General features: G+C 39.8%; 4 protein-coding genes across 5 annotated transcripts; 1 reads left to right on the top strand and 3 right to left on the bottom strand.

Moving 5' to 3' along the window:
* Nucleotides 1-259: 259 nt before the first annotated feature.
* Nucleotides 260-4,285, bottom strand: LOC140778093 (receptor kinase-like protein Xa21). Its single transcript, XM_073122649.1, has 2 exons — nucleotides 1,206-4,285; nucleotides 260-820 (listed from the first exon to the last, which is right to left on the bottom strand). The coding sequence occupies exons 1-2, from the start codon at nucleotides 4,231-4,233 to the stop codon at nucleotides 411-413; spliced, it is 3,438 nt and encodes a 1,145-aa protein (XP_072978750.1). The 5' UTR covers nucleotides 4,234-4,285; the 3' UTR covers nucleotides 260-410.
* A 4,442-nt stretch (nucleotides 4,286-8,727) lies between these two features.
* Nucleotides 8,728-12,622, bottom strand: LOC140778019 (receptor kinase-like protein Xa21). Of its 2 annotated transcripts, XM_073122541.1 has the most exons (3): nucleotides 11,546-12,622; nucleotides 9,542-11,275; nucleotides 8,728-9,363 (listed from the first exon to the last, which is right to left on the bottom strand). In XM_073122541.1, the coding sequence occupies exons 1-3, from the start codon at nucleotides 12,567-12,569 to the stop codon at nucleotides 8,990-8,992; spliced, it is 3,132 nt and encodes a 1,043-aa protein (XP_072978642.1). In that variant the 5' UTR covers nucleotides 12,570-12,622; the 3' UTR covers nucleotides 8,728-8,989. The 2 variants fall into 2 exon arrangements, with proteins under 2 accessions (XP_072978642.1, XP_072978634.1); XM_073122533.1 differs by having other exon boundaries at nucleotides 9,542-12,622.
* Nucleotides 12,623-15,843: 3,221 nt separating this feature from the next.
* LOC140758201 (uncharacterized) lies at nucleotides 15,844-16,711 on the top strand. Its single transcript, XM_073094287.1, has 2 exons — nucleotides 15,844-15,992; nucleotides 16,111-16,711. Exons 1-2 carry the CDS (start codon nucleotides 15,844-15,846, stop codon nucleotides 16,709-16,711), a joined length of 750 nt encoding a protein of 249 aa, XP_072950388.1.
* A 3,572-nt stretch (nucleotides 16,712-20,283) lies between these two features.
* LOC140758520 (receptor kinase-like protein Xa21) lies at nucleotides 20,284-24,105 on the bottom strand. Its single transcript, XM_073094721.1, has 2 exons — nucleotides 21,057-24,105; nucleotides 20,284-20,879 (listed from the first exon to the last, which is right to left on the bottom strand). The coding sequence occupies exons 1-2, from the start codon at nucleotides 24,091-24,093 to the stop codon at nucleotides 20,506-20,508; spliced, it is 3,411 nt and encodes a 1,136-aa protein (XP_072950822.1). The 5' UTR covers nucleotides 24,094-24,105; the 3' UTR covers nucleotides 20,284-20,505.
* Nucleotides 24,106-26,359: the final 2,254 nt, after the last annotated feature.

Below are 26,359 nucleotides of genomic sequence, written 5' to 3'. Positions count from 1 at the left end.
GGTGGCCACGGCTGCGATAGGCGGCGTCGGCAAGAAGGGGGAAGAGAGAGACAGAGAGAGAGAGAGGGGGAGAGAGAGATCTGAAGAGAGAGTGAGGCGGTGAGGGATGCGGTAGCGGCGGCGGGGGAGGGCCCACTGCACTTAGTTGACTTGGCCCGGTCACGTCGTGCTTTCCTAAAACCAATCAAACTTTTACATAATTGACTTGAAATGGCACAAACCCAACGCAAAATCTTAGGCATAAAGAGACTTACCAATATGAAGATTTAACTCGAAAAACTATATTAGAACTTCTCTATATATAGACGTTATCATGAACAATCTCGTAGATAACTTTATTGTGCACATACAATTCATTTATTGATATCATACTGCATTTGAATCTTAGAAGATGATTCTTGTAACACAATTTATGACTGATGTCTCCCAACTGCATTGCTTCCAGGTTCACACAAGCACTTCTTGATTCTAATTAGTTCCCTGACGACATCCTCCATTTGCATTCGCTCTGTTGGTAATTCTTTGGAACACAAAATTCCAATTCTAAGCACTAATATCATGCACTCTATTCTTCTTTCTCTATCATCAGTTATGCCTCCCACTTTCCCATTTTGATTTTCAATTACCTCTTCTAAGAGCATGTTTCGATCAACGATGTCGATCACTTGGTTTGCCAGTGCCATCTCAACATACGTATGAAGACTGAGGCCATCCTTGAAAGACTCATCAGTGGGTCTCTTCCCCGTGAACATTTCTAGCAAGAGTATTCCATAGCTATAGATATCTCCAGAAATTGAAACTTTGTTGGCCATTCCATACTCTGTGATATTTAAACTTTTTTATTAGAGAAAAGTATATGGAAACATTCGAAAGAAGTTCATTCTTAAAATGTAGTAAAGCAAGCAAAATTATTTGACCAAAGAAATGTAGAGTTTATAGGAGTATTTTAAGGTAAAGAATAGATCTGCAACTCCAGTATATGCGTACATTTTTCCTCTGTTTCTAAAGATGCATATAGTTACAAAACAAACTATTGTATATTTTTATAATTAAGTATATGACAATATGGATCAAACTCAAATGTACTTAAACCTAGTGGTTGGATCGATTCATATTCTGTCACTACAGATTAGGATTATGCATGATGAATTTACGACATTATAGAGCTTAGGATTAAAATGATAGTATCAAACCAAAACGCAAACCTGGAGCAACATATCCGATCGAGCCTTTTAAAGCTGCTGAGCTGGTTAATTTCTGTGAGGAAAGATTGAAAGATGCTTTAAGAAACCTTGCCAAGCCAAAGTCACCCACATGAGCAACCATGTCATCATCAAGAAGAACATTGCTAGGCTTAAGATCGCAGTGGACAATGGGAACGGGACCATGATGGTGAAGATAATCCAATGCAGATGCCACATCAATGGCAATATCTAGCCTTTGGTCGAGGCTCAACACTCGGCTTTGTTCCTCAGCTTTTGGATGTAGCCATGGGTCTAGACTCCCGTTGGGCAAGTATTCAAACACTAGAGCTTTGAAATCATCACCTTTGAAGTCAACACTGGAACATGCAGTTAATATCTTTACAAGATTTCGGTGTCGAATGCATCTCAGGGCTTCACACTCTGCAGTGAAACTTCTGGAGGCTCCTCGTTGTTGGAGGTTAAGTACCTTCACTGCAACAACATTAATGTCTTCAGCACTACCAATGTTTCCCTTGTACACAGAGCCAAAGCTTCCCGCACCAATCAAATTAGCAGGTGAGAACCCTTCCGTTGCTCTCGCTAGATCAGCATAAGAGACCCACATGTATGTATCATTGAAGTTTGTCATATCTGATGGTTCCTTTCTTGACTTATGCCTCCAATGTTGAGCGATAACAAAAGAAAGAAGTAGGATACAGGCAAGGATTGCAATGGGAACTAAAATAACCAGTATCAGCTTTAGAGATGAATGCTTCTTCTTAGAGGTTTCGATTGGGCATGGTGGCAACTTCAGTTCTGATATGCCTCCACATAACCTTCTGTTTCCAACTATTGAGATTGCACTTGCATTTAGGAAAACTCCTTTTAGTGGCACTTCACCCTCAAAATTATTGAAGGAGAGATTCAAATAGCTTAGTTGACTGAAAGTCTCTAGAAATTCCGGAATGGGTCCAGACAAGTTGTTCCGCGAAAGATCAAGCTCCTGAAGGCCTCTCAATTGGCTCAGTGATGAAGGAATTGGCCCCTGGAATAAGTTCCCATCTAGGTATAAATATTCCATGACCTGGCATTCGCCAAGGGGGGTAGGAATTTGTCCCGAGAAATTGTTTTCCCTGATGTCAAGCTGTATTAGATTTTTCAAGCTACCAACTTCTGACGGGATTGGCCCAGACAACAGATTATGTGGAAAGCCAAGGTATATAGAGAGAGCAGGAATGAGAAAAATATCTTTAGGCACGACACCTGTTAACTTATTATTGCCGAGGCCTAACAGTTCTAGCGGACATTTCCCAAGGCTAGAAGGTATGTTCCCGGACAGTGCATTGAAGCTAAGATCAAGTGTGCTCAGTTGTGTTAGGTTGCCGATAGTAGAGGGAATCTCTCTGGACAAATTGTTATGATCGAGATATAGACTCTGTAACATCTCAAGCCCAGCTATAGTGGCAGGGATAGCTCCTGTGAGAAAGTTACCGCTGAAAAACAACCGATGTAAATTGACAAGGTTTCCAATACCTACTGGTATGCTTCCTTTTATCTGGTTGAAGCTCATGTCTAACCAGTCAAGCTTCGTCGACAAATTGGCTATTGCATTAGGAGATACGCCGTGAAGTTTATTGGTCCCCAAATCCACAACTTGTAGGTATGTGCAGTTGGACAAAGCAGTTAAGAAGCTCGAGTCCTTTGCCTCTAGCTGATTGTCGCTGAGAGCAAGCCTGTTTAGTCTCCTCAGATTACCTATACTTGGAGGGATGCTACCGGATAATGCATTGTTTGTCATTTGAATCACTCCGAGCATAGAGGAATTAGACAAAGAGGAGGGAATTGATCCATGAAAAAAGTTTATGCTCAAGGAAAAAAATTGGAGATTTGGAAGCCGAAGGCCAATATCTAATGGCAAAGAACCAACTAAACTGTTACTTTGCAAGTCCAAAATCTCGAGGGTGGACAAATTCCAAAATTCAGGAGGAATGCGGCCAATGAGATTGTTATTAGCTATAGTAATACCTGTCAGTTTAGGCAAATTGCCAAGAGATGGGGGGATGCCGCCGACGAAATTGTTCTCATATAATACAAGAGTAGAGAGGGAGCTGAGGCTCCCCAAAGTTGACGGGATACTTCCAGTCAGAGAATTTCTCCCGATACGTAGGTCTTCAAGGGAGGAAAGGTTTCCTAGTGATGAAGGGATGCTTCCTTCGAGGTAATTCCCTTCTAGTTTAATTATTTCAATAGAAGAGAGCAAGCCTATACTTTCTGGTATGGGTCCGGTTAGACTGCAATTTTCAGCATGAAGATAAATCAAAGCTGAGAGATTTCCCAACGAATACGGGATTGCTCCCGAGATACCATTTTCACTCAGATCCAGTATACTTAGCTTATAGAGCTTCCCAATGGAATCAGGAATGGGGCCTTTCAACATATTGAAACCCAGAGCAAGTATCTCCAAGTTGACAAGGTCGCCAATCTCCAAGGGAATACCTCCTGTGAGGTTGTTATGCTCGAAATTGATGAATCTTAGCACAGAGCAGAGGCTAAGGTTGGATGGGATGCTACCTCGGAGGTTGTTGCTATTTAGATGAAGGTTCTGTAGATTGGTGCAGTTAGAGATGGAAGCTGGGAGCTCGCCCTCAAGCGAATTGAAGCTCAGATTGAAATTCTTGAGGTGAGAAAGAGAGCCGAGTTGCTGTGGGATAAGGCCATGGAATTGGTTATTGGAGAGGTCGAGGGAGTTGAGGAACGTGAGGTTGGCTATGGATGGGGAGATGGAACCGACCAGATTGAGGGAGTTGAGAACTAAGGCCGTGACGCGATGCCGGCGGTGACCGCGCTTGCCGCAGGCCACGCCTCGCCATTGGCAGAAATCAGGGGATGATGCATGAACATCCCACGAGGCCAAGGCTCGAGATGGGTCGGAAAGAAGAGACTTGAAAGAGAGGAGGACGAGACCATCAGAAGAAGAAGTAGTAGTATCGTTCAAGGCGAACAACGGAGTAGTAATTAACGAGAGAAGGAGAAGAAGTCTAAACTCCATATCTATCTATACATGTACACACAAAAATGCGTACGAAGGAGGAAGAGAGTGGAGTAGATGTAGAGAGAGGACACCATCTATAATTAAGTTCAACCTCGTTAAGTAGAGTTTGAGTTTCCCAATGATTCCACATGGACGGTGGTTATTAGAGTGACGTCAAAGAGCCCTTCAAGGAAGGACACGACAGTCCAAATTTAGTCAAGCTAGAGTTCAACTTGCATGTATTGTTTTTATTTTTATTTCTATTAAAAGAGGAGCCGTTATATCAACTTGCATGTAAATGGGTGGTAGTTGGAGCCACTAGATTCAAGTCTTCATAGACCTTCAAGGAAGGCGGCTATCAAAATCAATTTACGTTAGAAGAGCTCATGCAACTTGCATGCGTCTATGAGTTGAACTTGATTGATTGGCTTTTGGCTTTTGGCTTTTGGCTTTTGGCTTTTGGCTTTTGGCTTTTAGCTATAAATATGTGTTGTTTGAATCATTAGAAGACCACCATCTAGAGATAATTTCTACTCGCTTAAACAAGTTTAATTCTATCTATGCTTGATTCAACCTGACTCCTAAAACGGTAAATTAATTGCTTGTGGTGGACCTCAGTTAATACAAAAGTTTTCGTAATGAGTGGACGCATGGTGTCATAAGTCGCCAAATGCTTGTTGTATAATTAAAAACGACTTCCGTGACAAGAAAGGACAGTGGATTTCGCAGTGGATTGCGTTGTCAAAAAAAGGAAAGGTGTACGTTAAATCCAAACTATAAAATGGATAAATATAGTGGGCACATTATTGTCCTACAGATGGCTACCTTTTAAGAGTTTTTTTTTCCTTTTTACCAAAATAGCACTATTTAATATTTAATTTATTCATCTAAATTTATTACTAAAAGTGCTCAGACTAACTCAGCCCTACTTAAAATGCCAAATTTTTTGGTGTTTTACCATTTAAAAAGAAGCGTTGATTAGATAAGCGTTTCTTGAAAAGTGAAACTCTATACATTTCAACGCTTTTTAGAGCCATTTTAGTTAACAATGTTTTTAGTGTTTGTAGTTAGGTATTTAAAACGCAGAAGAGTTAATGTTTTACGGTATAAAATACTGAACTTCTCATCATTTTATAAGTTGATTGTTTTACAATCTGAACTCTATCTGTTGGAATAGTTAAACTATAAAATGTTGAACTCTTCAGTATTTTATAATTATAAAAGTTTGGCACAATTGAGTGTTTCAGAATATCTAATACGCTACACTAAACACAAATTATTAATTCTCATGAATAACCAAAAAGCACTATGAGTAGCTCAACTCTTAGTGTAGACTGACTAACTAGAGTTAAGAACAATACAACTTTTTTTATACAAATGCATATTTACAATGAAAAATTTACAAATAAACCATTATTAGAAAGCTTCCAAATTCATGACCACCAAACAATCATCGATCAACTCTAAATTAAAATATATTCAAATACATTTATTTAATAAAGACATTTTGGTGATAGCATAACGTTTACATATATACCAGGATCCACAAAACACATGTAAAACTAGTAAATTCATATCAAACCATATTGAAAGTAAAACCATTAAATGACATATATTTACATTAAAATATTTTAAGTTCCTAAAACAAGTATTTATCCTTTTGATATATATAATCGTAAATATTGTGGTCTCTTTCTTTCTTCTTAAACAACCTTGGGCTCCTATGTAAGTTGTGAAATAGACATGTCTACATCTGCTAGCTGCCTTACTATAGTTTGCTCTCTAATTGGCTCCTCTCTAGTCGCCTCATCTATAGTTAGCTCTTCTCTAATCGCCTTCTCTATAATTGGCTCCTCTCTAGTCGCCTTCTCTATAATCGGCTCCTCTCTAGTCGCCTCTTCTATAGTCGGCCCATGTATAGTCACCTCCTCTATGGCTTGCTTCGCAGTAGCTTTCCCTCTCTCTCCCTCTACCTCTTGCTCTACCTCTACCTCTACATGCAAGATGTGGTAATGGCTGATGCTCTATAGGAGCTGACAGTGGCCTATGTTAGAGGAGGACCATATAAACGTTGTGACATATCAACCATCTGCAATGCACTAATACACATGTCAACAATCGCGCTCATCGATGCTCGACCTCCACTTCTACTCCATGCGGCAAATGCATTTGAGCCTCGATGGTGAATATCGAATAAAGTATGAACCTATACCAAATGTTAAGTAGTTAGTTAATTTTTTTCGTAAAAATCAAACCTTTTAGAATATTATAATTTGTACTAAACATACCACAGCCTCAATAGTTATGCTAGTGGGCGAAAATCGCTTATAGTCTCTATCCGTGGATTAGGCTCTCACTGTCTCATAGTACACATAAAACGATGCCTACACACCAGAAGTTCTAGATCCTAAAAATAAAAATGTGAACTATAAAGTAGAAAGTTGAGCCATTATAGCTATGTCAATTATGCCCTTCTTGCCTACAAATATTGTGTAAGTTTTTTTTTGGCAAGCTCTTGCTCGTCCATCTCATTACGAAACCTTTACATTTTTTGTCTTCCTTTACCCACCCGCTTTGTAGCTGGATTAGGTAATAATGTTGGACCTTCATAAGGTGACAAATAATGTTTGTAATGAATAGGATGAAACTCATGCTCCCATGTACTTATATATGTTTGCACCGTAGATGTTCAATAAATGCTCTTCAATCTAAATTGACAGTTTTGCATGCGGCAAGTACATGAGTGCATGGGTATTTATATTGTTGCATTTTGCCGCACATACAACTCTAGCTATTTAGATCGGCAGTTTGAGAACGTTCACCTCTCAAGTGGCTCAAATTGGACTATGTAGTAGTAATCCCAAAAATACCATGATGATGATTGAATTTATGAACTGTATTTATTCTAGCATTCTTATTGAAACTTGTCATAATAGCAGTGATAGAATGAGTAAAATCTCAATGGTCGGCCATTACTTCATCTCCCAATTTCGATCAAGTATTTGAGAAACCTACTACACAATAAAAAGACATTTTCACCAATGCATTTATTGGCAAACTGCGATTACTTTATTAAATATCTCTGAAAGGTTTGTAGTATTAATACCATATTGATGACCACGGTCATGAGTTTAAGACCACTTCTTCAGCGGAATGTCATCAAGCCATTTTTTTTGCATCTACATTACATTGAGCTATTCAGCCTATGTAAAAGTTAAACTTTCAAATCTGATTTTGCAAAGCAATCATATGAACATAGTTCTTTAAGCTTCTATCCTAGTATTCCTGATTAAAGTTGCTAACCATATGTCGGAGACAAAAATGATGATAGGCTAAAGGCTCAGTTTATCTATTTCTTTCATAATTGATTGATGCTATAATTTCGGCGTGACGATTTGAAATCAAACATATGTTTCCCTTTGAAGTACAACCATAAAGTGCAAGCAAGGAACTAACCCTAACTATCAGCATTCTCACTCTGGACATTAGCATATGCGAGAGGGAACACACCATCATTTCCATCAATGGTGACTGCAATGAGCAAAATCTGTTTATACTTTCCATAGAGATGTGTGCCTAGTGGCTCACTTGTTCTACACATGTGGTGTGATGGTATATGAGACTTAAGTGATAGCATCGAAGTGCAATCTTGACTCTGTGGTGGGCTTATGATTGAGGTTTTTTATTCATGAGCCAAACAATCAATCATGTTGGTCGCCAAGTGAAGGACATGTGAAATTACTATTAGATGTCTTCTCTCCTCAATGGGTGTTTATTTGATATTGTTTATCGTTGTGGCTCTACTGAGCTTGAGATAGAGAGTTTGATGGATTATGTCTTGAAAAAGTCCTATGTACCTATATTTTACAAATTATACGTATAGTAGGAGTATTTTATTCTCATGTAGGGTAGCACTATTTATAGGCATGCGCTTGTTTTAATTATCATAAGAGTTTACTAGAGATTTGTTCAAGTCACATAATAGTGGCATCGTGGGCTCTCCTCTCTCGAAGATCTTTTGATGATTTGTGGCTTATCCATGGAGACCATGCCAAACTCAATATTTTGGAAGCCTTCTCTAGCATCTTTTTAACTCGAATTAAAAATCCTTCTCTAGACTAGATCGATCCTTAGGGGAATCTGGACTCTGGTGTTCCCTCCCTACCTTTTGCTCTCTCAAGGACTTTTGTTGTACCTTCTCCCTCTGGAAATGCTGGGTGGCCTCTAAGCAAGTTTGAAATTATCATTAGACTTCACTTTCATAGTTAGAAGCTCAGGTCCTTTCGACTTTGGTTTCTTAAGGCTCTACGTACATGTCATCCAATCACATGTCTAACTAGCGGATGGTCCGCCACCTTGTGAGAGCTCGGTTGGACCGTGCTCTCAACCTGCCACCCTAGTGCACTGCCTTCCCCATGGTCAAGATCTGTTGATATGTGTTAAAACTACCGAGCAAACCAATTTTATTCTCTTGCTACCCTATAATGTACTGGACATAGTCAAAAAAAAAAAAAAAAGCTTTTTCTTTTTGTTGCATAAATAACCTGAAATAGCGTACAAACTCACCCAACTAATTATATAGATTTACTAATACAAAGATTTCAATCAACAAACTGAATCATGAACTTTAACTTTACTTTTTTATAGTTGCTTAACTCTACAAAACAGTACGAATAAATTCATTATGTATCTACGTTTTATTAATAATCCTCGGATGTGATTCCCTTGTCACAGAATTTATGGTTGAAGTCTCCCAACTGCATTGCTTCCCTCTTCACACGAGCTCCTTCTTGATCTTAAGCAGTTCCTTGATAACATCTTCTATTTGTATTCGCTCCGTTGGTAATTCCTTAGAACACAAAATTCCAATTCTAAGTACTAATATTATGCACTCTATTCTTCGTTCTCTATCATCAGCTGTGCTTCCCACATTCCCATTTTGCTCTCCAATTACCCCTTCGGAGAGCAAGCCACGATCAATGATGTCAATCATTTGGTTTGCTAGTGCCATCTCAACATACGTATGAAGGCTGAGACCATCCTTAAAAGACTCATCAGTGGGTCTCTTCCCAGTGAACATTTCTAGCAAGAGTATTCCATAGCTGTAGATATCTCCAGAAGTTGAAATTTTGTTCGCCATTCCATACTCTGTGACATTTAAATTTCTTTATCAAAGAATATATATACGGGAAGACTGGAAAGCAATTAATTCTCAAAATGTAGTAAAAAAATAATCAAAATCATTCGACTAAAGATAGTTATCTTCTAATCGAAATAATGTCAGTTTACTTCCTATTTTCTTATAAATATCAACTGAAAATCTTACCTGGAGCAACATATCCAATTGATCCTTTTAGAGCTGCCGAATTGGTCGATTTCTGAGAGGATACGCTGACGGATGCTTTAAGAAATCTTGCCAATCCAAAGTCACCCACATGAGCAACCATGTTGTCATCAAGAAGAATATTGCTGGGCTTAAGATCGCAGTGAACAATGGGATCTGGACCGTGGTGATGAAGATAATCTAATGCAGATGCCACATCAATAGCAATATTTAGTCTTTGGATGAGACTCAGCACTCGGCTTTGCTCTGCTGCTTGTGGATGTAACCAGTCGTCTAGACTCCCATTAGGTAAATACTCGAAAACTAGAGCTTTAAAGTCATTACCTCTGAAATCAACACTTGAACAGGCAGTCAATATTTTTACAAGATTTCGGTGTCGAATGCATCGCAAGGCTTCACACTCTGCAGTGAAACTTCGAGAGGCTCCTCGTTGTTGGAGATTAAGTACCTTCACTGCAACAATATTAGTGTCTTCATCACTGCCTATGTTTCCCTTGTATACAGAACCAAAGCTTCCCACACCAATCAAATTAGCAGGTGAGAACCCTTCCGTTGCTCTCACTAGATCAGCATAAGAGACCCACATGTATGTATCATTGAAGTTTGTCATATTTGCTGGTTCCTTTCTTGACTTATGCCTCCAATATTGAGCGATAGCAAAAGAGAGAAGTAGGATACAGGCAAGGATTGCAATTGGAACTAAAATAACCACTATCAGCTTTGGAGATGGATGCTTCTTCTTAGAGGTTTCGATTGGGCATGGTGGCAACTTCAGTTCTGAGATGCCTCCACATAACCTTCTATTTCCATCCATTGAGATTGCACTTGCATTTCGGAAAACTCCTTGTAGTGGCACTTCACCCTCAAAATTATTGAAGGAGAGATTCAAATAGCTTAGTTGACTGAAAGTCTCTAAAAATTCCGGAATGGGTCCAGACAAGTTGTTCCGCGAAAGATCAAGCTCCAGAAGGCCTCTCAATTGGCTTAGTTGTGAAGGAATTGGTCCCTGCAACAAGTTCCCATCTAGGTATAAATATTCCATGACCTGGCATTCACCAAGGAGGGCAGGAATTTGTCCCGAGAAATTGTTTTCCCTAACGTCGAGCTGTCTTAAATTTTTCAAGCTGCCAACTTCTGACGGTATTGGCCCAGACAACAGATTATGTGGAAAGCCGAGGTACATAGACAGAGTAGAAATGAGAAAAATATCTTTCGGCACGACACCTGTTAACTTATTATTGCCGAGGCTTAACTGTTCAAGCGAACATTGTGCAAAGCTGGAAGGTATGTTCCCAGAGAGTGCATTGAAGCTGAGATCAAGTTCGCTCAGTCTAGTGAGGTTGCCAAAAGAGGAAGGGATCTCTCTAGACAAATTGTTCTGGTCTAGATATAACCACTGTAACATCTCAAGCCTTGCAAGACTGGCGGGGATAGCTCCTGTGAGAAAGTTACCGCTGAAAATCAACAGATTTACATTGACAAGGTTTCCAATACCTACTGGTATGCTTCCTTCGAATTGGTTGTAACTCAGGTCGAAGAACTCAAGGCTTGTCGAGAAATTGGCTATTGCATTAGGCAATACGCCGTAAAGTTTATTGATCGCCAGCTCCAGATTGTTTAGGTATGTGCAGTTGGACAAAGCAGTTAAGAAGCTCGAATCCTTTGACTCTAGCTGATTGTTACTAAGAACAAGCCTTTCTAAGCTCTTCAGATTACCTATACTTGGAGGGATGCTACCGGTTAATGCATTATCAGTTATTTGAATCACGCGAAGCACAGAGGAATTAAACAAAGACAAGGGAATTGATCCATGAAAAAAGTTGCTGCTCAAGGAAAAAAATTGGAGACTTGGAAGCTTATGGCCAATATCTAATGGCAAAGAACCAACTAGCCTGTTAAGTTGGAGGTCCAAAAACTCGAGGGAGGACAAATTCCAAAATGGAAGAGGAATGCGGCCAACGAGATTGTTAGAAGCTAGAGTAATACCTGTCAGTTTATGCAGATTGCCAAGAGATGGCGGGATGCCGCCGACAAGATTGTTTTGATATAATATAAGAGTAGAGAGGGAGCCGAGGCTCCCCAAAGTTGACGGAATACTTCCAGTCAGAGAATTTCTCCCGATACGTAGGTCTTCAAGGGAGGAAAGGTTTCCTAGTGATGAAGGGATGCCTCCTTCGAGGTAATTCCCTTCTACTTTAATTATTTCAATAGAAGAGAGCAAGCCTATACTTTCTGGTATGGGTCCGGTTAGACTGCAATTTTCAACATAAAGATAAATCAGTGCTGAGAGATTTCCCAACGAATACGGGATTGATCCCGAGATACCATTTTCACTCAGCTCCAGTGTACTTAGCTTGTGGAGCTTCCCAATCGTCTGCGGAATGGGGCCTTTCAGCATATTGAAACCCAGAGCAAGTGTCACCAAGTTGACAAGGTCGCCAATCTCCGAAGGAATGCCTCCTGTGAGGTTGTTATTCCTGAAATCGACTAATCCCAGCTCGGAGCAGAGGCTAAGGTTGGACGGGATACTACCTAGGAGGTTGTTGCTATTTAGATCAAGGCTTTGTAGACTGGTGCAGTTAGAGATGGAAGCTGGGATCTCGCCCTCAAGCGAATTGAAGCTCAGGTTGAAATTCTTGAGGTGAGAAAGAGAGCCGAGTTGCTGTGGGATAAGGCCATGGAGTTTGTTATTGGAGAGGTCGAGGGAGTTGAGGAACGTGAGGTTGGCTATGGATGGGGAGATGGAACCGACCAGATTTAGGGAGTTGAGAACTAAGGCCGTGACGCGATGCCGGCGGTGACCGCGCTTGCCGCAGGCCACGCCTCGCCATTGGCAGAAATCAGGGGATGATGCATGAACATCCCACGAGGCCAAGGCTCGAGATGGGTCGGAAAGAAGAGACTTGAAAGAGAGGAGGACGAGACCATCAGAAGAAGAAGTAGTAGTATCGTTCAAGGCGAACAACGGAGTAGTAATTAACGAGAGAAGGAGAAGAAGTCTAAACTCCATATCTATCTATACATGTACACACAAAAATGCGTACAAAGGAGGAAGAGAGTGGAGTAGATGCAGAGAGAGGACACCATCTATAATTAAGTTCAACATCGTTAAGTAGAGTTTGAGTTTCCCAATGATTCCACATGGACGGTCGTTGTTAGAGTGACGTCAGAGAGCCCTTCAAGGAAGGACCCGACAGTCCAAATTTAGTCAAGCTAGAGTTCAACTTGCATGTATTGTTTTTATTTTTATTTCTATTAAAAGAGGAGCCGCTATATCAACTTGCATGTAAATGGGTGGTAGTTGGAGCCACTAGATTCAAGTCTTCATAGACCTTCAAGGAAGGCGGCTATCAAAATCAATTTACGTTAGAAGAGCTCATGCAACTTGCATGCGTCTATGAGTTGAACTTGATTGATTGGCTTTTGGCTTTTGGCTTTTGGCTTTTGGCTTTTGGCTTTTAGCTATAAATATGTGTTGTTTGAATCATTAGAAGACCACCATCTAGAGATAATTTCTACTCGCTTAAACAAGTTTAATTCTATCTATGCTTGATTCAACCTGACTCCTAAAACGGTAAATTAATTGCTTGTGGTGGACCTCAGTTAATACAAAAGTTTTCGTAATGAGTGGACGCATGGTGTCATAAGTCGCCAAATGCTTGTTGTATAATTAAAAACGACTTCCGTGACAAGAAAGGACAGTGGATTTCGCAGTGGATTGCGTTGTCAGAAGGGAAGGAGAGAAAGGAAAGGTGCACGTTAAATCCAAACTATGAAATGGATAAATATAGTGGGCACATTATTGTCCTACAGATGGCTACCTTTTAAGAGTTTTTTTTTTTTTTTTTGGACCAAAATAGCACTATTTAATATTTAATTTATTCATCTAAATTTATTACTAAAACTGGTCAGACTAACTCAGCCCTACTTAAAATGCCAAATTTTTTGGTGTTTTACCATTTAAAAAGAAGCATTGATTAGATAAGCGTTTCTTGAAAAGTGAAACTCTATACATTTCAAAGGCTTCTCTAGAGCCATTTTAGTTAACAATGTTTTTAGTGTTTGTAATTAGGTATTTAAAACGCTGAAGAGTTCAATGTTTTACGATATAAAATACTGAATTTTTTATTATTTTATAAGTTGATTGTTTTACAATCTGAACTCTATCTGTTGGAATAGTTAAACTATAAAATGTTAAACTATTTAGCATTTTATAATTATAAAATGTTGAACAATTCAACATTTTATTATTTTTATATTTGGGTACAATTGAGTGTTTCGGAATACCTAATACGCTACACGTAAGCACAAATTATTAATTCTCATGAATAACCAAAAAGCACTATGAGTAGTTCAACTCTTAGTGTAGACCGACTAACTAGAGTCAAGCACAATACAATTTTTTTTTTTTATACAAATGCATATTTACAACGAAAAATTTATAAATAAACCATTATGAGAAAGCTTCCAAATTCATGACCACCAAACAATCATCGGTCAACTCTAAATGAAAATATATTCAAATACATTTATTTAATAAAGACATTTTGGTGGTAGCATAACATCTACATATATTTGAGGATCCACAAAACACATGTAAAACTAGTAAATTCATATCAAACCATATTGAAAGTAAAACCACTAAATGACATATATTTACATTAAAATATTTTAAGTTCCTAAAACAAGTATTTATCCTTTTGATACATATAATCGTAAATATTGTGGTCTCTTTCTTTCTTCTTAAACAACCTTGGGTCATGAGATGTAGACGGCTCCTATGTACGTTGTGAAACAGACATGTCTACATCTGCTAGCTGCCCTACTATAGTTTGCTCTCTAATTGGCTCCTCTCTAGTCGCCTCATCTATAGTCAGCTTCTCTCTAGTCGCCTTCTCTATAATCGGCTCCTCTCTAGTCGCCTCTTCTATAGTCGGCTCATGTATAGTCACCTCCTCTATGGCTTGCTCCGCAGTAGCTTTCCCTCTCTCCCTCTACCTCTTGCTCTACCTCTACCTCTACCTCTATCTTTAACTGCAGGATGTGGTAATGGCTGATGCTCTATAGGAGCTGACAGTGGCCTATGTTAGAGAGGACCATATAAACGTCGCGACATATCAACCATCTGCAATGCATTAATACACATGTCAACAATCGCGCTCATCGGTGCTCGACCTCCACTGCTACTCCATGCGGCAAGTGCATCTGAGCCTCAATGGTGAATATCGAATAAAGTATGAACCTATACCAAATATTAAGTAGTTAGTTAATTTTTTCGTGAAAATCAAACGTTTTAGAATATTAAATTTGTACTAAACATACCACAACCTCAATAGTTATGCTAGTGGGCGAAAATCGCATGTGGTGCCTATCCGTGGATTAGGCTCTCACTATCTCATAGTACACATAAAACTATGCCTACATACTAGAAGTCTTAGATCCTAAAAACAAAAATGTGAACTATATTCAGCCTCGTTAAGTAGAGTTTGGGTTTCCCAAAGATTCCACATGGATGATTGCTGCTAGAGTGATGTCAGAGAGCCCTTCAAGGAAGGACCCAGCGGTCAAAATTTAGTCAAGCTAGACCTCAACTTGCATGTAAGAGGGCTGTAGTCGGAGCCACTAGATTCAGCTCTTCATAGACATTCAAGGAAGGCGGCTGTCAAAATCAATTTACGTTAGAAGAGCTCATGCAACTTGCATGCGTCTATGAGTTGAACTTGATTGATTGGTTTTTGGCTTTTAGCTATAAATATGTGTTGTTTGAATCATTAGAAGACCACCATCTAGAGATACATTTAACTTCCACAGATGATAGAAATTTGGTGTGGGGGATCCTCAGTTCGTACAAAAGTTTTTGTAGTGACTGCATGCTTGACCTCGTAAGTCTGCCAGAATCCAGAAGCTTGATGTTTACTTAAAAGCAACGTCCGTGACGGGAGCGGGTAGTGGATTTCGTCGTCAGAAGGGAAGGAGAGAAGAAAAGGTGTACATAAAATCCAAACTATGAAATGGATAAAATCTCGGGGTGCTTATCTCGGGGAGGAGAGTGAAGGTGAAAGATCATCAGGTGCTGGTGGAACGCATCGACAAGAGGCTTGCCGGCTAGAAAAGGAAGCTTCTATCATAAGCCGGCAAACTAACCCTGATTAACGCGACACTGCTGGCGATCCCGGCATATTGGCTGGGCAGCACTTGGCTACCGGACGCGGTGCTGGAGGAGATGACCAAAAAAGATCGGACTTTCCTTTGGAAAAAACAGTGAAGGCCATGGTTTACACCTGATGAACTGGGAACAGGTCACTACCGCCAAGCAGCAGGGCGGCCTTGGAGTCCGACGTCTCAGAGATGTAAGAACAGCTCACCTTGGCAAGCTGGTCTTCAAGATTTTAAACAGGGAGCAGGCCCCATGGATCAGACTAATGCAGGCCAAGTATGGGAGCCTGCACCCGTGGGAACCAAAGAAGATCAAAAATGCATCATGGATGTGGCGTGCTCTTAACAGTCAAGCAACTAAGGATGGGTTGTAGAGTGCTGATTGGGAATGGCAGGGGCACGCGAGCCGCATACGATCCATGGATGCAGGAGGTCCCATGGAGCAGACAGCCGAGGGAGCTCGCTAGTGCCCTAATGTATGAAAACCTAAGGGTGGCGGACATCACCAACAACCAGCGCTGGACCACCGCGAGGCTGTGCAGGGAGGCGGGCTCGGATATGGCGTATGAGATATCAACCTTCCCCATGGGTACTGCCACCAGTGAGGACAGGTGGATTTGGTGGCCGCACCCAAGGGGAACTCCATCTGTTAAAGCTATCTACCACTCCCTACAACCGCAGAGTGAGCACCAATGGGAAGGGTGGAGGATTCTCTGGAGGCTATCGGTAGCTCCGAGGATCAGAACTTTTTGTTGGAAACTCTTGTGGGGTAGGCTCCCTACGCGAGCTTATCTTCAGTATATTCATATCGGATCAGAGGAAGGTTGTGTAATGTGCGGGCAGTTTCGAGAGACAGTCGACCACCTCATGTTTACGTGCAGATACAGTCGGGAGGTGTGGGAGCTTCTGCGAACCAGAGAAGGGGTGGAGACCGCAAGGATAGATCATGAATGGATCACGAGAGAGTGGCGTTCCAACAAGGAGGAAGACCGATAGATCAAAGGGATTATAGCCTGCACACTATGGTCCCTTTGGAAAAGTAGGAATGAAGCTGTTTTTGGTGAGAAGAAGACGCCGGAGACAGTAGTGGTGAGAAGAACAGTAGCGTTAGCGGAGGAGCACAGGCATAAGACTAAAGAAAAGAAACAGAAAGAAGTGAGTAGTAGGTAGAGATGGGAACCACCATAGCTGGGTGGATCAAAGTCAACACCGATGTCGCGCTCAGGGCGGGCGCCTGCCAAGGAGGTGCAGCGGCTGTCTTTCGTGATGCAATCGGGGAGCTTGTCCAGGCGGTATGGGAGCCTTGTCCGGGGAGCTCGGCCTTACAAACTGAGCTATGGGCCATCAGATTAGGACTGAAAGCGACCGGAAGAGACCACAGGTTGGAGATCGAAACAGACTGCCTGGAGGCCATCAGATGCATGCAGAGGATAGAGCACAGCCCTTCGCGTGTTAGGAACCTGGTGCAGGAGTGCGTCGATCTCGCAAATGAATGTATGGAAGTAAGACTTACTCACGTAGGTAGAGAAGCAAACAAAGTTGCTGACTGGGCAACTGCTAAGGCAAGCGTGGTCTCCGGCTCTAGCGTTTTCAAGCGGCTAAGCCACGCACCCCCAAAATTTTGTAAACTCATCGCTGTCGATGCGGATTACGTGTCGACAGCTAATTAATTAATACATAGCTGGAAACAGCTCCTTGATAGTCAAAAAAAAAATGGATAAAAATAATGGACACATTATTGTATTCCAGATGTACCTAATTTGCAGTTTACTTCCTACATTTAGCACGATTTATAAATCAACTCTTGTTTTCCTCTTGTACGAGCAAAACACACCGTTAAGCTCACCCTTACGCTGTACAACTTAGACTACACGTTGCCTCCAAAATATGCATCTTGATATAGGGCAAGGATGGCACATATGCCTTCATTGATTACATAAGAGGTGTTTTGTTTAGTATCTTAATTTGCTCAACTTATTTACGATCATTTAGTTTTATTTCTCAAATTTATAAAATATTTGGAACTCTAGACTATGAGACAAATCGAAACGCGGCTGCTCTAAAATCTGAAATCCTTTGAGCAAAATTATTTGTTACGAATCAGATTTGGATTAATTCGAATATAAGAAAATTATAAAAATTTAGATTGAAGTAACCTCGTGAGTTAGGATTTTAATGGCTTTAGTTTCATCTAAATCGGAAATCAGATGAAAAGTTAAAAATAAAACAATAGAGATAGATCAGAGAGGGTGGAACGGTAAATATCTGACGTTGCAGCAGTCATCGAAAAGGTGGCGGACGGCCAAGGGTAATGGTGGACGGTCATAGGGTAGAGTGATTACTGAAGGAGGAAGGTGGTTAGGGTTTAGAAAGTTAAGATGTTTCTACTGCTATTGTCAATTCCTAGAAAGATAAAACGATCTAACGGCTACGATAAAATATACGAACAAAAATAATAACTTATTTCTCAATTATCTTATTCTTACCCTAAGATAAATTTACGACTAATGTAATTTTTTAATGCTTATATTTCATGGATCATTAAACAAAGAAGACCAACTCCTCCTATATAAAGAAGTTAGGTATAATAACTCCTATTATAAATAGCTCTAAAAGCTTACACAACTTAATTAAACTTGTATTAAAAATTTATATGACTTAACTAGATTTATTTTAAGGCTTTACATAATCTAACTAAACTTTTATTAGGGTCTTACATGACTTAACTTTTGAAAAATAATTTTTATAGATAACGCAGATTGGTATCAAAATACTCCGCTACTGTGTACAAGCAAATACATATTGATATACATTTTATATATTCTACACATTTGTTATACTATAATTTCATTGTTTCAAATACTCTAAATGATTTCAAATATAAATTTATTGTTTTATAAAAGTAGCTTTTCTCCGTGGAAGAGTCGTTGATAGCTATGGCAGAGAGAAAGAGACAGAGATATCATATAATTAAATTGAGTCTGGTTAAATAGAGTTCAATTTTTCTTGTACATATATAAACGACTTGCAGTCAAGTTGCATCTTGATGGTAATCCACGTCTCTAAATTCTAAATACATGTCTCTGTTTTGACTAGAGTTGGAAAAGAATCCCTCTATTTTGACTTTAATGTCCAAATCACATCAAAGATGGTTGAATAACAGAGAGAATAACTTGTCCAGCTTTCAAATTGAAGTATACCCTAAATACCTTTTAATCACGGAAGTATTAAAAAGGCCATCAAATTAGTTGATCAGAAAAGGACCATGCCCTCACCCTGCCGCCCTAGTGCACTGCCTTCCCCATGGTTAAGATCTATTATTGAGTCGAAAAGTTACATAATTTGATTTTTTTTTTAAATTTTATATTTATTATTGCCAGGATTTTATGTTAATTATTGAATGACTTGCCTTGTAGAAACTTGTGCTGATAAAACAAATGCTTCGATTGAAAATTTTACCAAAGGTTAGCATAGGAAATCTCTTGTCATATTCTGAATTAAAATTATAATATCTAACCTGTTAAAAATTGGCTCAAATTCATATTCAATAAGTTTCAGCATATTTGTGCCGTGCGTTCGAACGGGCCCTATGGGCGTTCGAACGTAGGCTCCAGATAGAGAGCAGTCTGTGATGCAAGCGTTCGAACGGCCCCAGCCACGTTCGAACGGGGCCTTAGCGTTCGAACGCCAGTCTGTATTTGCACTAGGCGCGTTCGAACGCGCCCAGAGGGCGTTCGAACGCCCCTTTGTTTCTGCTGCTTTGATATGGGCGCGTTCGAACGAGCCCCGAGGGCGTTCGAACGCGACGCAGAAAAACTCAATTCTGAACCAGGCCTAGAAATAGAAATGTTGGATTTTAGGATTTGGGGTGGGCATTTTGCAAGAGAGAAAAGCTTATAGGGGAGAGCCGTCATTGTTTAGAGAGAGATTAGAGTTGTAATCTCTTTCTATTTGAAGATTTACATAGTGGATTTAAGATTACTCTGCCCATGGACGTAGGTACATCGTTGAACAACGTAAATCGTGTCTCTCCCTCTTTTCTCTTTATGGTTTGCATTGATTTGGTGTTCATGTTTGTGATTACCTTAGGTATTTGAAATTTTCTATAACTAGCATCTTGCATTTGGAGTTCTCACATAGATATTGATATTAGCTTTGCTAATATTTGGTTTGCCCCAAATTATTACTATTCCATTTGGATTTGTTTGAGGATGAAGGGTTTTGGTTCCTCTTTCCTCACCCATTTGAGTATTTTGCACAACATAACCATCATCCAAATCTATGAAATTAAACTGGGAAAGAGTATCTTGAAAGAGCCTTTGTCGGCATATTAGTCATCATTTTTTTTTCTAAAACAACAAGTTGAGCTGTACGTTAAATATGGTTAATGTTTTCTTTTTCCTCAATCTATGCATTGTCTCTTTATGCTCACCATGCCAACACTCTGTTTAGTCATTTTCATTTATTTTTATCACAGCTAGTTCATCTTGAAATCTATGATTATGTGTGGCATTTTAAGTGTTGGACGAAATCAATCCAATTGATAAATGTCAAAACTATTCGAGCAAACCAAATTTATTCTCTTGCTACTCTGTAATGTACTAGACATAGTCAAAGAACAATAACTTTTTTTTAATTTTCTTCAGCTTAACTTTTTTTATAGAAGTTAAACTCTACAAAACAGTACGAATAAATTCATTATGTATCTATGTTTTATTAATAATCCTCGGATGTGATTCCCTTGTCACAGAAGTTATGGTTGAAGTCTCCCAACTGCATTGCTTCCCTCTTCACACGAGCTCCTTCTTGATCTTAATCAATTCCTTGATGACATCTTCTATTTGTATTCGGTCTGTTGGTAATTCCTTGGAACACAAAATTCCAATTCTGAGTACTGATATTATGCACTCTATTCTTCGTTCTCTATCATTAGCTGTGCTTCCCACATTCCCATTTTGGTCTCTAATTACCCCTTCTGAGAGCAAGCCACGATCAATGATGTCAATCATTTGGTTTGCTAGTGTCTTCTCAACATACGTATGAAGGCTGAGACCATCCTCGAAAGACTCATCGGTGGGCCTCTTCCCTGTGAACATTTCTAGCAAGAGTATTCCATAGCTGTAGATATCTCCAGAAGTTGAAATTTTGTTCGCCATTCCATACTCTGTGACGTTTAAATTTCTTTATCAAAGAATATATATATATGGGAACATTGGAAAGCAATTAATTCTTAAAATGTAGTAAAACAATCAAAATTATTCGACTAGAGATAATTTTCTTCTAACCGAAATAATGTCAGTCTACTTCCTATTTTCTAATAAATCTGAACTGAAAATCTTACCTGGAGCAACATATCCAATTGACCCTTTTAGAGCTGCTGAATTGGTCGATTTCTGAGAGGATACGCTGACGGATGCTTTAAGAAATCTCGCCAATCCAAAGTCACCCACATGAGCAACCATGTTGTCATCAAGAAGAATATTGCTGGGCTTAAGATCGCAGTGAACAATGGGATCTGGACCGTGGTGATGAAGATAATCTAATGCAGATGCCACATCAATGGCAATATTTAGTCTTTGGATGAGACTCAGCACTCGGCTTTGCTCTGCTGCTTGTGGATGTAACCAGTCGTCTAGACTCCCATTAGGTAAATACTCGAAAACTAGAGCTTTAAAGTCATTACCTCTGAAATCAACACTTGAACAGGCAGTCAATATTTTTACAAGATTTCGGTGTCGAATACATCGCAAGGCTTCACACTCTGCAGTGAAACTTCGAGAGGCTCCTCGTTGTTGGAGATTAAGTACCTTCACTGCAACAATATTAGTGTCTTCATCATTGCCTATGTTTCCCTTGTATACAGAACCAAAGCTTCCCACACCAATCAAATTAGCAGGTGAGAACCCTTCCGTTGCTCTCACTAGATCAGCATAAGAGACCCACATGTATGTATCATTGAAGTTTGTCATCTTTGCTGGTTCCTTTCTTGACTTATGCCTCCAATATTGAGCGATAGCAAAAGAGAGAAGTAGGATACAGGCAAGGATTGCAATGGGAACTAAAATAACCACTATCAGCTTTGGAGATGGATGCTTCTTCTTAGAGGTTTCGATTGGGCATGGTGGCAACTTCAGTTCTGAGATGCCTCCACATAACCTTCTATTTCCAACTATTGAGATTGCACTTGCATTCTGGAAAACTCCTTGTAATGGCACTTCACCCTCGAAATTGTTGAAGGAGAGATTTAGGTAGCTCAGACCAGTAAAATTCTCTAGAAATTCTGGAATGGATCCAGACAGGTTGTTATGCGAAAGATCTAGCTGTTGAATGCCTCTCAATTGACTTAATGAAGAAGGAATTGGTCCTTGAAATAAGTTCCCATCTAGGAATAAATATTCCAAGATCTGACATTCACCAAGGGAGGTAGGAATTTGCCCGCCGAATCTGTTTTCTTGGAGGCTAAGCTCTCTCAGATTCGACAATCTACCAACTTCGTCGGGGAGCGGCCCGGACAATTGATTGTGTGACAAGCGAAGAAATACCGAGAGAGTAGAGATAAGGAAAATATCTTTAGGTACGGCACCAGTTAACTTGTTGTTATCGAGGCTTAGCCATTCAAGCGGACATCTTCCAAGGCTAGAGGGTATGTTCCCAGACAGTGCATTGAAGCTGAGATCAAGCTCGTTCAGTCGAGTGAGGTTGCCAAAATTAGGTGGGACCTCTCTAGACAGTCTGTTATGGTCTAGCAATATAATATGTAACATCTCAAGTCTTGTAAGAGTAGCAGGGATAGCGCCAGTGAGAAAGTTACTATTCAAAGTCAACGCGCTTAAATTGATAAGGTTTCCAATACCTACTGGTATGCTTCCTTCTATTTGGTTGACGCTCACGTCTAAGTTTTCAAGTCTTGTCGACAAATTGGCTATCGCATTAGGCAACACACCGTTAAATTTATTGGCACCCAACTGAAGTACTCTTAGGTATGTGCAGTTCGACAAAGCAGTTAAGAAACTCCAATCCTTTGACTCTAACTGATTATTGTCAAGAACAAGCCAAGATAAGCTCTTCAGATTACCGATGCTCGGAGGGATGGTGCCCGTGAATGAATTAAAAGAGAGTTGAATGACTCCAAGCATAGAGGCATTAGACAAAGAAGAGGGAATTGATCCATGAAAAAGGTTGTTGTTCAAGGCAAGATATTGGAGACGTGGAAGCCGGTGGCCAACATCTAATGGCAAAGAACCAACCAACGTGTTATTTTGCAAGTCTATATGTTGGAGGGATGACATGTTCCAGAAAAGAGGAGGGATGCCGCCCGTGAGGTGGTTAAAACTTAGATCAATTTGTGTGAGTTGAACCAGTTGACCAAGTGACGGCGGGATGCCGCCATTGAGATTGTTTTCAAATAATTCAAGAATAGTGAGAGAGCTGAGGCTCCCCAAAGATGACGGGATACCTCCAATCAGATTATTTATCCCTACGTTTAGGATGTTAAGGGAGGAAATATTACCTAACGATGGCGGGATGCCTCCTCGGAGGTAATTCGCTGCGAGAGAGAGAATACCAAGAGAAGAGAGCATGCTTATACTTGGCGGAATGGATCCGGTTAGACTGGTATTTTCGACGAGGAGATAATTCAATGCTGAGAGATTTCCCAGCTCATACGGAATTGCTCCGGAGATGCCATTTTCACTCAGCTCCAGCACGCTTAGCTTTTGCAGCTGCCCAATCGAGACAGGAATGGGACCTTCCAACATGTTGAAACCCATGAGAAGTTTCTCCAAGTTGACAAGGTCGCCAATCTCCAAGGGAATGCCTCCTGTGAGGTTGTTATGCTCGAAATCGATGAATCTTAGCTCAGAGCAGAGGGTAAGGTTGGATGGAATTCGACCTCGGAGGTTGTTGCTCTTAAGACTAATGCTTTGTAGATTGGTGCAGTTAGAGATGGAAGCTGGGATCTCCCCCTCAAGCGAATTGAAGCTCAGGTTGAAATTCTTGAGGTGAGAAAGAGAGCCGAGTTGTTGTGGGATAAGGCCATGGAGTTGGTTATTGGAGAGATCAAGGGAGTTGAGGAATGTGAGGTTGGCTATGGACGGAGATATGGAACCGGCCAGATCGAGAGAGTTGAGAACTAAGGCCGTGACGCGATGCCGGCGGTGACCGCGCTTGCCGCAGGCCACGCCTCGCCATTGGCAGAAATCAGGGGATGATGCATGAACATCCCACGAGACCAAGGCTCGAGATGGGTCGGAAAGAAGAGACTTGAAAGAGAGGAGGACGAGGCCATCAGAAGAAGAAGAAGAAGTAGTAGTGTCGTTCAAGGCGAACAAAGGAGTAGTAATAAACGAGAGAAGAAGAAGAAGAAGTCTAAACTCCATATCTATCTATACATGTACACACAAAAATGCGTACAAAGGAGGAAGAGTGAGCCTCGTTAAGTAGAGTTTTAGTCTCCCAAAGATTCCAAATGGATGGTGGTAGTTGAAGTGAGAACAGAGAAGTCAGTCAACCTAGTGCTCAACTTGAATGTAAATTGAGTGGAAAGTCGGAGCCACGTCAGCCTTCATAGACCTTCGAGGAACGTGGCTGTCAGAATTTAATCCTGCTAGTAGAGCTCTCTACTTTGCATGTGTCGGTGAACTCTAATTGTGTATAGTTGGATGCTGTGCAAATCATCCGAGAGGGTGGAGGGGGCCAGCAGAACCTATTTCCAAAATACTCTGCAAACAAATTCAATAGAATATTAATAAATTTGGGTTAACAAATATTAACAAAGTTAATATCAATACTAAATGAGAAATCCGTAATCAAAATGCTAGACGTAGAGATCTTCAAATACCAAATCAAATCACAAATAAGTAATTTTAAGATATATGCAAACCACAAAGAGAAAAGATATAAAAAACAAAATTTACGTAGTTTGACGGTGTGTCTATATCCACTTGCGGTGCGAAGCATCAATCTACTGATCCAATGCAAATAGAGATGTAAATACAAATGATTTTTCCTCTCTAATCTTTCTCAAATACAATAGAGAAGTGCTCTTTCATAAAGTCATCTTCTCATGCAAAAGTCTTTCACATTTTCTCTTTTGCAACTTATCCCTATTTCAAACCTAACTTATCTATTTATAGGGCTGACTTGAAGCTAAAGAAAAAAAACCGCAGACTGTTCGAATGAATGGATGATGTTTGAATGCTCGTGCACTGCAACACGTTCCGTTGGCCGTTCGAACAGATGGATGACATTTGAACACCTATGCGTTGCTGCAAACACGTTCTGCAAACTGTTCAAATGGGTGTACTACGTTCAAACGCCAATGCATCGACCCGTTTGAAAGCCTTTGAACACCGACCCCTTCCAAACGGTCAGTTAGTCGAACGTCCAAACGTCGTTCAAACATCTCCATCTCGTTCGAACGACTAGACATCATTTAAACGCCAGCACATAAATCTAAAACGCCAGCAATCTGCAATGAACGTCATTCGAATATCGTTAACCCGTTCGGACAACTTTCTTAATTTGAGCTAATTTTCAACATTGGAATCATTAGATCACCATCTAGAGATACATATCTACTCTCATAAACAAGTTTAATTCTATTTAACCTCGATTCCATTCAAAGGTGAACTAAGCTTTGCAAGAAATCTGAATTAGGTTAAAATATAATTGATTTGCGGTTATGAGTGCTCGTTTAGGCCAATCTGACTCGTAAAAAAGTGTAAAATAATTTCTTGATATTATCACCTACTTAATTACAAAAATCTCTGTTCAAATCGGACTTCAAATTCTGGAGGTTTTACGTCTCACTAATATATTTGCAAATCTATGTAAAAAAAAAAAGAAAGAGTTTGAACATCATCAGTAATATTTTTGAATATTCTTCATTGATGACATTCTTTATGATTTTATAAAGAATATCTTCACTGTTAGCTACTTGCACAGCACGCACCTCGGTGTCCCGTGGCAATGGGTGGATCTCTTCTTTCTTTGCCAAAAGGTCAAAAAGGATAGGAGGAAAAGAAGAAAAAGGGTAAATTAGATTAACTCCTTTGTCCAAAGCTATGATATAGCTAAAGGAAATAACAAGGGAAATGCATTTAATACACCATAAGGTAATATATTGCGGGATTTAGCGAACAAAGTTAATATAGATTGAGTTGTAGATATCGGCGATTTAATAATTAGTCTCCATTTCAGTTTAAATATATAGTTTTTTTTATCCGGTTTGAAAAAATTTCAAGATAAAAAGTTTTGTATTCCCTTTGCATTGCTCTTTTTGAGTTTTATTTGCGATAGATCTCATCTTTTAGAGCATTTATTATGTTTTTTTTTAGTGATATTATAGCATGCCAAGGTTCATTTTTTCAAATTGCTTATTTGAGACATCCATACAACTTCTCCAACTACATTATATATCATTGACCAAATAAGATTAATTACATTTAAACCTCAGAGCTACTTCAACTATGTAATCTTTTTCACTATTTTTGATGGTGTTAATGAAAATTCCTCTCTTTCTTTTAAAATAAAGATAAAATGATTAGTACAGCACCTGAATTTGAGAGTAATAATAATAATCAAATATTAACCCTTACAATCATATCAGAAGCTTCTTATGTGGCATTCATGAGCCAACTATTA

Source organism: Typha angustifolia, chromosome 3 (assembly GCF_048772165.1).
Source record: "Typha angustifolia cultivar Huaian chromosome 3, ASM4877216v1, whole genome shotgun sequence".
NCBI classification, from domain to species: domain Eukaryota; kingdom Viridiplantae; phylum Streptophyta; class Magnoliopsida; order Poales; family Typhaceae; genus Typha; species Typha angustifolia.
This window is presented reverse-complemented; position numbering and strand designations above follow the sequence as displayed.